The 14,381-nt window shown below is 41.4% G+C and overlaps 1 protein-coding gene across 12 annotated transcripts in view; it reads left to right on the plus strand.

Annotated features, from left to right (window-relative positions):
• LOC110220871 (protocadherin gamma-C4) overlaps nt 1-14,381 on the plus strand; it is a 215,327-nt gene that overhangs the window by 146,408 nt on the left and 54,538 nt on the right. The window contains exon 1 of one of the 12 annotated variants that reach the window (XM_021005101.2): nt 901-3,498. The exons of 10 other annotated variants lie outside the window; for them this stretch is intronic. In XM_021005101.2, the coding sequence (XP_020860760.1) occupies nt 1,078-3,498 (2,421 nt within the window). In that variant the 5' untranslated portion in view covers nt 901-1,077. Of the gene's footprint in view, nt 1-900; nt 3,499-6,777; nt 9,403-14,381 lie in introns of those variants that run through there. One more of the 12 variants, XM_021005104.2, reaches the window with a different exon arrangement.

The following is a 14,381-nucleotide window of genomic DNA, read 5'->3' on the forward strand; positions in this document are numbered from 1 at the left end:
TGCAAAATACAACCCACCAAGCAAGCAGTTCTGTTGATACTTCCAATATGGCAGCATCTCCTTTTCTTGATTCTAGAATGATTGCACATTTCCCTTGAAGAACTTTTTCTGCTCCCTTCCCCATTGCCAATCTCAGCATAACCCAACAGTATTTTTTCTATTCGAATTTAGCACGCACAACAGCAACAACAAAGTCATCCATGTACAAAGTTTCTAATTACTATACAAAGTCCGTTGAAGAACACAAACTGTAAAGTTGACAATTGAAATAATAACAAAATAGCCACTTACAATCATCTCACGAAGATAAAGATATGAAGAAAACTTTAAATGGGACGAAGAAAGCTTCCCTTTAAAACAGATGTTCATCCAAAGGACCCATGATGAAAACTGCTGTCCTCCTCCAGGAAGACAACAGATGAACTCTGAATACAAATTTGCTTGCCTTCTCAAAGTGGGGGGGGGAGAGGGAGACAATTTGGAATTCAAATTTTTTTTAAAATGAATGTTAAAAAATTTTGCATGTCTTTGGGGAATATTTAACAAAATACATACATACATATATACATATATACATATATGCATACACACACATATACATATATACATATATGCATACACACATATATACATATATGCATACACACACATATATACATATATGCATACACACACACACATATATACATACATATATATATGTATATATATGTAAAGACATCTATCTTCTAAAGTCTTGCCGAACCCGGAACACCAGCGACAGATATTGAGAATGGTAGGAAAAAAATCCATCCCTTAACTCTAAGTTTGTGCAATAATTGGTGAGGACTCTGAGCGCCGCTGTTCACCAATCAGGGAGAGATATACAGGGAGAGATCCAGTCTGATCCTCCCCACGCCTACCTCGCAAAGCACTAGCGGATCAGAAGATTAAGCTCTGGGGCTGCACGGAGAATCAGCCCATAAGCAGTCCCAGTTCTCTGAGTTTGGATGTGGAAACGGTCCGCACAAGAGTAGATCCGGACCGAATTTGGATAAGAGAACATAGAAGGCAGTAAGTCAGGCAGGAAAAAACGAAATGACTGCGTTACACAGGCAGCAGGCCAGCAGAGGGCGAATCCTGTTTTGCTATCTCTTGGGGCTGCTGTGGAACACTGGGACCGGCCAGATCCATTACTCGGTGCCTGAAGAGATGGAGAAGGGCTCTTTCGTGGGCGACGTCGCCAAAGACCTTGGGCTGAAGCCGCAGGAGCTGTCGGAAAGAGGGGCCCGCATTGTCTCCGGAGGTAAGAAGCAACATTTCGCGCTGAATGTCAGAAGCGGCAGTTTAGTCACCGCGGACAGAATAGACAGGGAAGAGCTTTGCCCCGGAGCCTTAAAGTGCCTTTTAAATGCAGAGATTCTCCTAGAGGATAAAGTGAAAATTTATGGGATAGAAGTAGAAGTGATTGACATTAATGATAATGGCCCACACTTTCAGGAAGATGAAGTAGACATAGAAGTAAGTGAACAGGCAGCCTTGGGAATGAAATTTCCTCTTCCTAATGCATGGGATTTGGATGTGGCAATGAACGGTCTCCAGAGGTATCAACTGAGCCCTAACCGTCACTTCTCTCTGCATGTGCAAAGCAAAGCAGATGGGGCCAAGTACCCAGAGTTGGTGCTGGAACGGGCCCTGGACCGGGAGGAGGAACCTGTTCACCACCTCATCCTCATGGCCTCGGATGGGGGAGATCCTGTCCGCTCCGGTACCGCGCGAGTCAGAGTGATTGTCCTCGATGCGAATGACAACGCGCCAGTGTTTACTCAGTCAGTATACAGCGTGAGCATTCCCGAGAACGTGCCTGTGGGAACGTGGCTGCTCACCGTGAACGCCACCGACCCGGATGAAGGAGTCAACGGGGAAGTGACCTATTTCTGGAACATCCACAACAAAGCTAAACAGATTTTTGAGTTGGACAATCATTTAGGCAGAATCTCGACAGTAGGGAATCTGAACCATGAGGAATCAGGGTTCTACGAGATGGAAGTTCAAGCTAAAGATAATGCCGGGCTTTTTGCAAAGGCGAGTGTGCTGGTGACAGTTGTGGATGTGAATGACAATGCTCCGGAAGTGACCATCACATCTCTGACCACCTCAGTCCCTGAAGGCTCTCCCTCAGGGACTGTCATTGCCCTTTTAAATGTACACGATCAAGATTCTGGAGAGAATGGTCATGTCACGTGTTCCATCCCAAATGATCTGCCCTTTAAGTTAGAAAAAAATTATGGAAATTACTACAGTTTGGTGACAAGCATAGCCCTGGACCGGGAGCAGGTTTCCGTGCACAATATCACCGTGACAGCCACAGATCTCGGGATTCCGCCTCTTTCCAGAGACACTCACATCACCCTGCACGTGGCCGACGTCAATGACAATCCGCCCACCTTCAGTCAAACTTCGTACTCAGCTTACATCCCGGAAAATAATCCCAGAGGCTCTTCCATTTATTCAGTGACTGCCAGTGACCCAGACAGCGAGAAGAATGCCCAAATCACTTACACTATTGCTGATGACACCTTTCAAGGAGATCCTCTCTCTTCCTATGTCTCCATTAATTCGGAGACTGGTGTCCTCTATGCACTGCGCTCTTTTGATTATGAAAAATTCCGGGACTTGGAGCTAAGAGTGACAGCTATGGATTCTGGGGAACCGCCTCTCAACAACAGTGTATCTCTGACTCTGTTCATCCTGGATCAGAATGACAACGCCCCGGAAATCCTGTATCCCACTTTCCCCACCGACGGCTCCAGAGGGGTAGAGTTGGCCCCGCGTTCTGCAGAGCCAGGCTACCTGGTGACCAAAGTAGTAGCAGTGGATGGAGATTCAGGTCAGAATGCCTGGCTGTTCTATCACCTGCTCAAGGCCACAGAGCCTGGGCTTTTCTCAGTAGGCCTGCACAGTGGGGAGATCAGGACTGCTCGGTCATTCCTCGACAAAGACGCCATCAAACAGAATCTTGTGGTGGCAGTCACAGACAAAGGTGAGCCACCCCTCTCTGCCACTGTCAGCGTCACAGTGGTTGTGGCAGACAGCATCCCTGAGATTCTCTCGGATCTCAGCGTCATAGAGACCCCAGAAGCTACTGATAACTCAAAACTCACACTCTACCTTGTTATCTCCGTGGCCTCAGTCTCTTGTTTATTCTTTACCTTCATTATCACCTTACTGGCACTCAGGCTGCGCACGTGGTGGAAGTCACACCTATCAGGGGTGGATAGTGACAAATTTGGAGCAGTCCCTGCCTCCCAGTTTGTGGGCACAGATGGAGTTCGAGCTTTTCTCCAGTCGTATTCTCACGAGGTTTCCCTTACCACTGACTCTCGGAAGAGTCAACTAGTCTTTCCTCAGCCCAACTATGCAGACACACTCCTAAGTCTGCAGAGCTGTGATAAAAATATACCTCTTATGTTCTCCAGTGATTCAGAGTTTAGTAAAGGGAATCAAGATATCGTTGAGGTGAGTTCATTTCTTTGTCATTTTACCACCATGCAATGTTAGCAGAATTCCTTTTTCTCTCAAATAAAAGTAAGTGTATATCAAAGCTTTTTAAAAGCCTGAAACCTGGACTTCATAGGGACATTTTCTTGACTTTCTTTCAGAGTTCACCAAATGCAACATGCATTCGCAATCTCTTGAGTTGGGTACTTTGTTCACCATTTATTTGATGGTGGCAAGTAGTTCTCTGACTGAGTGTCTAATAGTTGTTTTGCTGACTTTCATTTAGTTGACAGAAATCAATGCAGTTATAAGTGAGGAAGACCATATTGATTCTCATAGGAAATAATAACAGCAATGATTTTAATGTCCTCTTTTAGATAATGAATTTAAGTTTTACAAAGTACTTGACATACATTATCTCCTCTAGTTAGCATTTTAAAGTATAACAATTTTCTAAGGTTTCCTTTGTTTCTAGGACTTCTTGTGTTTACACTATAGAGACCTAGTAGGAAAATACTGTTTAAGTTCAGGCTATTTTTTTTCCTTAGTGTTTAAAATAAAGGCATCCTTTACAGTCATTGAAGGCACACACATAATCATTATTTCCTCTCTGTTGTTTTGTTTTAAAAAACTAGCTTGAGATAATTCCTCCACTTTTTGTATTCAGCAAACATTTAAGTGTTCAGTATGTGCAATGGCTAAAGGAAAAATGGGTCATGTTCTCTTCTTTCACCAAAGTTTATGGTCTAACAGGTTGGAAGGCACATATTACAGATAACTGTAATACAATTGCATGCAATGAATATTATAAGAGGAGTACTCCATCCTATTATGTCAGATGAGCTAGGAGAGTATCTTGAGCTTTGGGCCTCAGAGAAGGAGATAAGTACTTCGTGGAGAAGGTAGTGCCAAACTTGGTCATTCCTTGAAGGGGAGGAAGTTAATATAAGTGGATGGCAGTGGGGTAAAAGGTGAGGAAAAGAAGGATATTCCAATTGTAGATGACATCATGGTCAAAAACATAGAAGTGAAAAAGATCTAAATGTATTGTCTTAGGGCAAGTAGACCAGTTTGCCTGGACCCCAGAGTACACGAAAGGAGTATTGTGAGATTGCCTGGAGAGAAAGTCACTAAATTGTGAAGGTCTTAAGTATCTGAGTTCTATTGAAAGGTTTTGAACAGAGAAATTACATGATCTGATCTTTTCCTTTTTAAAAAATGTTTTATTAATGCTCTTTTCCTTTATTTTGCTATTACTTCCTAACGATTTCCCCAATAGAATTTTCTTTGCAACAAAGAAATAGTTAAGTACAATACATAAAGACATTGATCAAGTCTGAGAATGTATGTCTTGTTTTGCAATTACATTCTTCTCTCTGATCAGAGTGAGAAACCAAACTTCATTTTTAGTCCTCTGAAGTCATGAATTATCACTGTATTGATCAGAGTTCTGTCTTTCAATGTTTTCCTTTACATTATTGTAATTACTGTGTAAATTGTTCTCTAGATTCTGCTCGTTTCACTCTGAATTGGCTCCTACAATTATCTCAATTCTTTTTATTTGTTGTTTTTTTTTTATATGTATATAGATGATCATGTCTTTTGTAGGACCCTTAGCACACACCAAATTTTTTTTAAGTCATTACTCTCCTAGGAAACACTGATATGCCAATCTTTGAGCTAACTGATTCTCACAGTAAATCCTTAATTGAGGGACAAGGACAGCAGGAGGAATTGGAAAGGGGATAACTGTAACAGTCAGGTTAGACATATTCCTCTTACAAAATGGTAGCTTCCTCAGAACCAGATTAGCCATATTCAAAGAAAAAGGCAAAAAAAAAATAAGAAGAAGAAGAATGAGAGAGAAAAATATACTTCAATCTATAGTCCATCAGTTCTCTTATCTGGAGGTGAACAGTATTTATATCATGAGTCTTTTGGAGTTGTGGTGGGTTATCATATTGATCCCAAGAAATCTTTCGATGAACTGCACTTTACAATGAATTAAACTGTGTTTGGGGGGGGAGGATTATCTTTAAAATATTTTTGTTACTGTGTATCTTGTTCTCCTGGTTCTTCTCACTTTACTTTACATCAGTTCAAATAAGTCTTTCCAGGTTTTTCTGAAATCATACCCTTCATCATTCCTTACAGTACAATAGTATTCCATCCCATTCATATACCATAACTTGTTCAGCCATTCCACAATTGATGGGCATCTCCTCCATTTCCAGTTCTTTGCCAAAGAAAGAAAAAAGGAAGGAAGGAAGGAAGGAAAGAAAAGAGAACTGCTATAAATATGTTGTACATAGGAGTCCTCTTCCTTCAATCTTCTTGGTTTATAGACCTAGTGGCCATATTGCTTGGTCAAAGGATATGCATGGTTTTATAGCCCTTTGGGCATTGTTTAAAATTGTTCTCCAGAATGGCTGGACTAGTTCACAGTTCTGCCAACAGTGCGTTAGTATACCTTTTTTCCCAATCTCCTCCAGCATTAGTCATTTTCCTTTTCTGTCATCTTAGTCTGATTAGTGTGCACCTCTAGAACTTTCTACACAAAGCTTAGAGAATCTAAAATGATCAATATTTTAAAATATCCTGGCCCTGGAGAATTCATTATTCTGAGATCTCATAGAAACTTCTACATAATTACAACCAACCATCTCATCAAATGTCCACTCCCCAGACTATAGAATTCTGTACTTTCAGAAGTAAAAGGGGGGGCGGGGAATTGCCACCAAACGCATTTGAAGACTACATCAAAATGTATTTCTAAAACTAGAAGACTGAGGAAACGTGGTGACACAGACTGTTGGGCCTAAAGTCAGAAAGACTCATCTTCTCAATTTCAAATCTGGCCCCAGACACTTGCTAGCTGTGTGAAAATGTGCAAGTCACTTAACCCTGCTTTCTTCAGTTTACTCATCTGTAAAATGATTTGGAGAAGGAAATGGCAAATCACTTCAGTGCCCTTGCCACAAAAACCCCAAATAGGGTCACAAAGAGTCGGACACGACTGAAATAACTGAACAACGAAAAAGACTAGAAATCCTAGAAATTCCGAGACATAATAAACTCCTGAGGAAATCATTTGCTGGCTAATAGAATGATAACATCTTAATTCCAAGAGCAGTCTCACGAAAGGATTTTGTTTGCACTCGGTTCTATAGACTCCTGGTGGCGCACGCACGCACTTACTTGAGTGCAGTTCTAGAAAAGAGACTCCGAGCGCCGCTGTCCACCAATACCGAGCCAGAACTGAGACTCGAGATCTATTGGAGGAAACTCTTACAGGGTAATTTCCTGCACCGTCCCAGGGCTCATATCAGAGAGGCGACCCAGTCTTTAATGATTGGAGCTTTCCTCTCAATAGAGCTTGCCCCGGATGCTCTGATCAATAGCCACTGAGTAGTGACGCTTCTTTGCTGTGGGGAGAGTCTTAAAATCCAGAAATGGTTTGAAAAGCGACTTCCCTAACCTGGAAAGGCAGCGGTACTAGGAGCCCGAGAGATGGGAAGCAGTGCTGGGCAGAGGGGCTGGCAGCTCAAGAGGCAAGTACTGTTTCCTTTCTTGGCGTCTTTGTTCTGCCGCGCGCTTTCAGAGCAGATTCGCTACTCGATTCCCGAGGAAATGGCGAAAGGGTCGGTGGTGGGGAACCTCGCCAAGGATCTGGGACTGGAGGTCCACGATTTATCCTCCCGGAAGCTCCGGGTTAGTGGAGAAAGAGAATTCTTCAGTGTGAGCTCGGAGAGAGGGGATTTGCTTGTCAGGGACAGAATAGACAGAGAGCAGATATGTCCCCAAACAAGAGTTTGTGCTCTGACATTAGAAACCGTAGTTGAAAACCCCTTAAACGTTTTCCACGTTAATGTGGAAATTGAAGACGTAAATGACAACCCGCCCCAGTTCAGGAGAAACATCATCAATTTAAACATCTCTGAGTCTACACTGCCAGGTGCGAAATTTGCATTAGAACCCGCCCATGATCCAGATACAGGACTCAATTCCCTACAGACTTATTACCTAAGCACCAATCCTGTATTTTCCTTCGAAGTAAAAAAGAAAAAAGATGGCAGTAAATATGCTGAACTTGTGTTAGAGAAACTTCTAGACAGGGAAAAGCAAAGTTCCTATCACTTGGTCCTGAGCGCTGTGGATGGCGGGAACCCAGCCCGGAGCGGCACAGCTCAGATCAGAATCAATGTCACCGACGCCAATGATAATGCCCCTGTCTTCAGCCAGGACATCTATAGGGTCAGTCTGCCGGAGAACCTGCCCCCAGGCTCATCTGTACTGCGTGTGACGGCGACGGACAAGGATGAAGGAATCAATGCAGAAATCACTTTTTCCTTCGACCGCTCTTCCCAAAGAGAATGGCAAGTGTTTTCTCTGGATCCAAATAGCGGGGAAATAACAACTCTTGAGAGCCTAGATTTTGAAAATACCGAAGACTACTCAATGGTCTTGGAAGCAAGGGATGGGGGAGGTCTGGTTACTCAATGCACGGTTGAAATTGAAGTTCTGGATGTAAATGACAACTTCCCAGAAGTTATATTCACTTCTGTTTCAGCACTGATTCCTGAAGATTGTTCACCTGGGACAGTGGTAGCTTTGGTGAAAACACCAGACCGAGATTCTGGCGTCAATGGAGAGGTCACGTGCCACGTACAGGAAAATGCACCTTTCAGACTAGAATCTTCTTCCAGGAACTACTACAAGCTGCTGACAGATGGGCCCCTGGACCGCGAGCAGACCCCACAGTATAACATTACAGTCACTGCCTCCGACAAGGGAAAGCCTCCTCTGTCCATCAGCAAAACCCTCACCCTGCACATAGCTGACGTCAATGACAATCCTCCCGTCTTCCTCCAACCTTCCTACGTTGTTTACGTCCCTGAAAACAACCCCTCTGGAACCTCCATTGCGAGTGTCTCAGCCTCTGACTCGGACCTGGAGGAGAATGGCCGAGTATCCTATTCCATCGTCAGCAGTGACCTGGCCCCTCTGCCTCTGTCCTCCTACGTATCGGTCAATGACCACAGCGGGGCCATCTTCGCTCAGCGCTCCTTCGACTATGAGCAGGTCCGCACCTTCGAGCTGACCCTGCAAGCCTGTGACGCTGGTTCTCCGGCCCTTTGTGCCAATGTCACCCTGCAAGTGTTCATCTTGGACCGCAATGACAACGCCCCAAACATCCTCTACCCGGCCCTGGGGCCTGACAGATCTGCCCTCTTCGATACGGTGCCTCGCTCTGCGGAGCCAGGATACTTGGTCACCAAGGTGGTGGCGGTGGACGCAGACTCGGGACACAACGCCTGGTTGGCCTACCGGGTACTACAGGCCACGGATCCGGGACTTTTCAGCCTGGGGCTGCGCACAGGTGAGATCAGGACTGCTAGGGCTTTGGCTGAAAGGGACGCTGCTCGCCACCGCCTTCTGGTCTCGGTGCAGGACGGAGGCCAGCCCCCTCTGTCGGCCACTGTGGCTCTGCTCCTGGTCTTTGCAGACAGTCTGCAAGAGGCAATGCCGGAGATGAAAGAGGAGCTCTCCCAAAATTTATCCACGCAATGGAAAGTTAATTTTTTTCTGGTCATTGCATTGACTTTAGTATCTTTTGTATTCCTCTTGACTGCAGTGTTTGTGCTGGTTTTTAAGTGCCGAAAACCCAAACAGCTCCTAGTATTGGATTCTCTTCCCACTGACCTTTATTCTAGCCTGGGACCCAGAGTCACTAGTAAATACAGCAACGGAACATTACCGTTGCCATATTCCTACGAAGTGTGTCTTGCTTCGGATCCAGGACAGAGCGAGTTCACTTTTTTGAAGACAGACTCAACAGACTTGAAGGACACCCTCGCTGCTGAAATCAACTCCAGGGCTGGTGGTCAGCCTGAGCTCAGGGACCAGAACTCTCCCTGTAAGGTGAGGCTCATGTTTGTTCTAAGACCAAACACAGGCCACTGCAAATGTTTTCCTCCATCATTCAGAACCCATCCTTCCTGAGAATTTGATGCCTCATTAAATACACCCCAACACGTGGTTCTCTGTCTTTCATTCATTGCAAAGTGTGAACCACAGAAACCTCTAAATAGAGCTTCTCTTGCTCTTAAATTGGAGAAGTTAATTGTACTCTTTTCTGTTTCTCTCCTTTTGTCTTCTTTTCCTCATTTCTCTTGTTCTGGTTGTGAGATGCCTACCTTTTATCTAAAAATGTCAGAGAATCAACAATTTTCCATTCTTTCTCAGAGCAAGTGGAAGATGTTTAAGGTGCTTAATGATAAAAGCAATTTGCTGTCTCCCAAATTCTTACTCTTCACCAAGGGTTTGAGGGTAAATCATTGGCCACACTTCTGTAACATTTCTGTTTCTTAAAAGATTGGTCTGGTAGTACTAGACTAATCTGATACTTTGATGGGCTACAGAAAGGGGGACTGCTTGGACTCTACCTAAGACTTGAGTTAGGATGCACAAAATCGAACTATTTACCCTAAACTCTTTTCTATGGGAAACAGAAACTTAAACACTCCTTCTTTACGGTAGCTACTTTTATGATAGTTCATTTCATTATTTTATTTGTTCTCATGTTGCTGTTATTTTTTCTACTGTAATATCAACAATGAACATGTATTACCTTCTCTGACAATATGTCAGAATCTTCCTTCTTATTGACAGTGAATTACTCTCTTCTTTACTCCTGATCATTTGAAAACTTAGCAGAGTTGCCTCTCAATGGAAAGTTATTTTACTCCCTGACAACTCAGAGAAAGAACATTTTCTCTTTTTAAATAAGTTTTTATTGATGTCTTCAATTTTTTACAACATAGTTTCCTCTAGTATCTTTCTCCTCCCCCTCCCAGAGAGCCATCCCATAGATCAAATGACATTTTTAAATACAAAAAAGATGAAAAAATCTGCATAATTGATTAGTACATTGAAGAAGTCAGAAAATGTGTGCAAGAGGTAAAAAAGTAGAGAGTATCTTCTCATTTCTTCTTTCAAGCCATGCTTGTTATTTATAATTTTACAGCTTTAATTTTTGATTGTGTGTGTGTGGATTTTCCCTCATTTACATTGTTGTACTCTGTTGTATATATTTTTTTCTTGACTCTGCTTATTCAATGCTGTATCAGTTCACATAGATCTTTTCATGCCTTTCTGTATTCATCACATTCATAATTTCTTATAGCACAGTAATATTCCATTACCATGCACTGCAATTTGTTTAACCATCCCCCAATTGACGGACATCTACCTTGTTTCAATTTTTTTAATCACAAAATATTGTTATAAATATTTTAACTTATAAGAGGATTTCCTTCTTATCATTGACCTCCTTAGGATATAATAAGCTAGTAATGGAATCTCGAGGTCAAAGGGTATGGACATTTTAGTCACTTTGTTTGCACAATTTCAAATCACTTTCCAAAATGATTGTACTGATTCACAGCTCTATCAATAAGGCACCAGTGTGCCTATTTGATCACAACCCTCCAACACTGACTATTGACAATTTTTGTCATTTTTGTCAATTTGCAGAGTTGTGAGGTAAAAATTTTTGATATACATTTTTCTCACTATTAGTGATTTGGGACATCTTTTCATGTGGTAGTTAATAGTTTGCATCAGTTGTAGAATGGCCTTCTCAAGAAGTTTAGCCACAAAAGTTGAGAGATATGGGGTGATAGGAGAAGTGGATGGATCAGGTGAGTATGTTTTGGAGATTGTGGAGACAGGGTATGTTTGCAGGCAGTAAGGTGACAGCCAGTAGACAGAGGCTTGTTTTTTTTAACCCCCATTCTATGGTTTCCCTTCTTATCTTAACTGAATTAGTTTTATCTGTGTAGTAGCTTTTCAGTTTCATGTAATTAATGTCTATTTTATCTTTTGAAATTGCCACTATTCCTTATTTGATTAAGAATATATCTCCTACCAATAGCTGTAATAAGTATATATAATCTACTTCTCCTAATTTTTATAATGTGATTTTCAACATGAAGATCATGTATCCATTTAGAATGTATTACGGAATATGGTGTAAGGTGTTGGTCTGAGCCAAATTTCCTCCCAGTTTTCCCATCAGCTCTAAATAATTTATTTTTTCCATTTTATCAAATGATGGGTTATTGAGTTCCATTGTTTCTGATTCTCTTTTATCTGCTCTGTTCCATTGATTTAACTCTCTATATTTTTTAACCAATGTCAGACGATATTGATGACTGCTGCTTTATAATATAGTTTGAAGTGTAAAAGCGCTATTCTCCCTTCATCCCTACCTCTTTTCATCATTTCATTGATATTCTAGATATTTTGTTTCTCCAAATTAATTGTCATTTTTTTTATCAAATTCTATATATTCTTTTAATAATTTGATTGGCATGGCATTAAAATGTATATTAACTTTGGTAGCACACTCTTTTATTATTATATTGGCATGGCCCAGCCGTGAGCACTGAATATCTTTCCATCCATTTAAGTCTTTCTTTATTTCTTTAAGAAGCATGTTGTAACTGAATCTACACAAGTTTTTTATGAGCTTTGGTAGATTGATCCTCAGATGCTTTATGAAAATTTTTTTTGTTGTTATTTGGAATGGGATTTACCTTTCTAGTATTGCCTCTTAGATTTCTAATTATTATGTAGAAATGTTATTGATTTTTGAGTGCTAATTCTGAGGGCTCAATTCACAACTTTGCTGAAGCGATTGTCTCAATTAGTATCTTTGTTGATTCCCTAGAAATTTCCAAGTAAACCATCATGTCTTCAGAAAATAAGGATAATTTTATCTCCTCTTTGTCTACCTTTGCAACTTTGATTTCTTTTTCTGGTCTCATTGCTATTGCTAGCATTTCCAGAACTGTATCAAGCACTCTTACTTTGGGGAGCATATTTCTCTGAACTCCTAAAGCTGGAACTGTCATTCCTCTTTCTTTTTGCATAACTGTGAGAGAGTAATGCTAAAGGAAGTTGATAGATAGAGATCTTCAGAGATTAGCCTTCTAACTGAAGAGTTGATCATAACTGAATAGTCTTTTTGACACTTTAAAACGGGATCTGTAAGAATGATTGAAAGTCAGTTTACACTTTGGCTTCCCTTTCAATGCTTTTGTCTGAATGCAACAAAGCATTTTTCAAAAATTCTACAAAAGAAGATACCAGTTTTGCATCTTTGATGGTTATGGTGATGGAAGCAACTTAAATTGCTTTAAATATGACTTGCTAGAATAATACATATTTGCTTGTATAGAACTTTGAAGGTTATTGTGTTGGTTTTGGTCACTTTGTTATACTATCTAAAAAGTGTATGGTTATTAAAAAAAAGAGCACTTGAATTTTGAAGAAAGAAGATCTGGACTTTGTCCCAGCTTGACTCCTTACTAGCTGTGCAGACTTAGTATGTCATTTACTGTCTCTTCACCTCAGTTTGTTCATATGTAAAATACTTCCAATACCTATCTCACAGAGCTGTTTTAGTCAAAAGTTAAGAAATATTTATTTAGTGCCTTCTATACTCTGGGCACTGTGCCTAGGCTAGAAAGAAAGACAAAAGACAATCCCTACCATGGAAGAACTTATAATCTAATGGGAGAGACAAAGTGCAAACAATTCTATATAAATAAGTTATATAAAGGATAAACCAAAAATAAATTAACAGAGGGAAAGTACCAGAGTTAAGAGGACTTGGGAAAGACTTCTTGTAGAAGGTAGGATTTCAAATGGGACCTGATGGAAACCAGGGAATTCAGGAAGTAGAGACAAAGGGCAAGGGTGTTCAAGGCATGGGGGACAGCCAGTGAAAACAATAGAGCTGGGAGATGAAGTATCCTGTTTAAGGAACAGTAAGGACATCGATGTCATTGGCTTGAAGACTATATGAAAGGTGTAAAAAGACTGGAAAGGAGGGAAGCAAGTTATGAAAGGCTTTAAAAATAAAATGCTATGTTTGATCCTGGAGGTGATACAGAGCCACTTAAGTTTATCAAGCCTGGGAGTGGTGATGTAATCAGGCCTGGCCTTTAGGAAAGTCACCCTGACAGCTGAGTGGAGGATGGAGTAGAGTAGGGAGAAACTTGTGGAAGGGAAACCAGTCAGCAGGTTATTGCAAAAGTCTAGATTTAAGATGATGAAGGCCTTCATTAGGGTGGTGGCACTCTCAGAGGAGAGAATGGGGCATATTTTAGAGATTTTATAAAGGCAAAATTGATAGGCCTCATCAACAGATTGGATATGAGGGGTGGGAGAGAGTGAAGAGTCAAGGATGACACCTAGGGGGACTGAGAGGGTGGTGGATAACTGTAGAATAATTGAGAAGTTTGGAAGGGAGGGAGGTTTGGGGGGAAAAAATAATGAGTTCAAGTTTTGGATATGTTGACATCTAATTCAAGGTATGCAATAGGAAGTTGGAAATGTGCAATTGAAGGTCAGCAAAGAACTTAGAACTGGATAAGTAGATTTGAGAATTATAAGCATAGAGATGATGGCTGAATTCATTGGAGCTGATGAGACAATCAAGTGAATTAGTATAGAGGAAGAAAGGAAGAGAGTCCAGGAAATAACTTTGTGGGATACCTTCATTGCCAGGTGTGACCTGGACAATGATCCAACAAAGGAAACTGAGGAGTCAAGAACTAGGAGAGAGTACAGTAGTGTCACAAAAAATCTAGAAAGAAGAAAGTCCAAGGAGAAGAGAGTGATTGACTGTGTCAAGGTCACAGAGAGGCCAAGAAGGATGAGGATTGGGAGAAGATCACTAGATTTGACCATTAAGAGATCATTGGTAACTTTGGAGAGAGCAATTTCAGTAAAATAATGAGATCAGAAACCAGACTGTGGGGGCAGCTAGATGGCACAGTGGATAGAACTCTGGCCTTGGAGTCAGGAGGACCTGAGTTCAAACCTGGCCT

The sequence above is a fragment of the Phascolarctos cinereus genome, unplaced genomic scaffold, assembly GCF_003287225.1.
Source record: "Phascolarctos cinereus isolate Bilbo 61053 unplaced genomic scaffold, phaCin_HiC Scaffold_2;HRSCAF=192, whole genome shotgun sequence".
Classification (NCBI taxonomy): Eukaryota; Metazoa; Chordata; class Mammalia; order Diprotodontia; family Phascolarctidae; genus Phascolarctos; species Phascolarctos cinereus.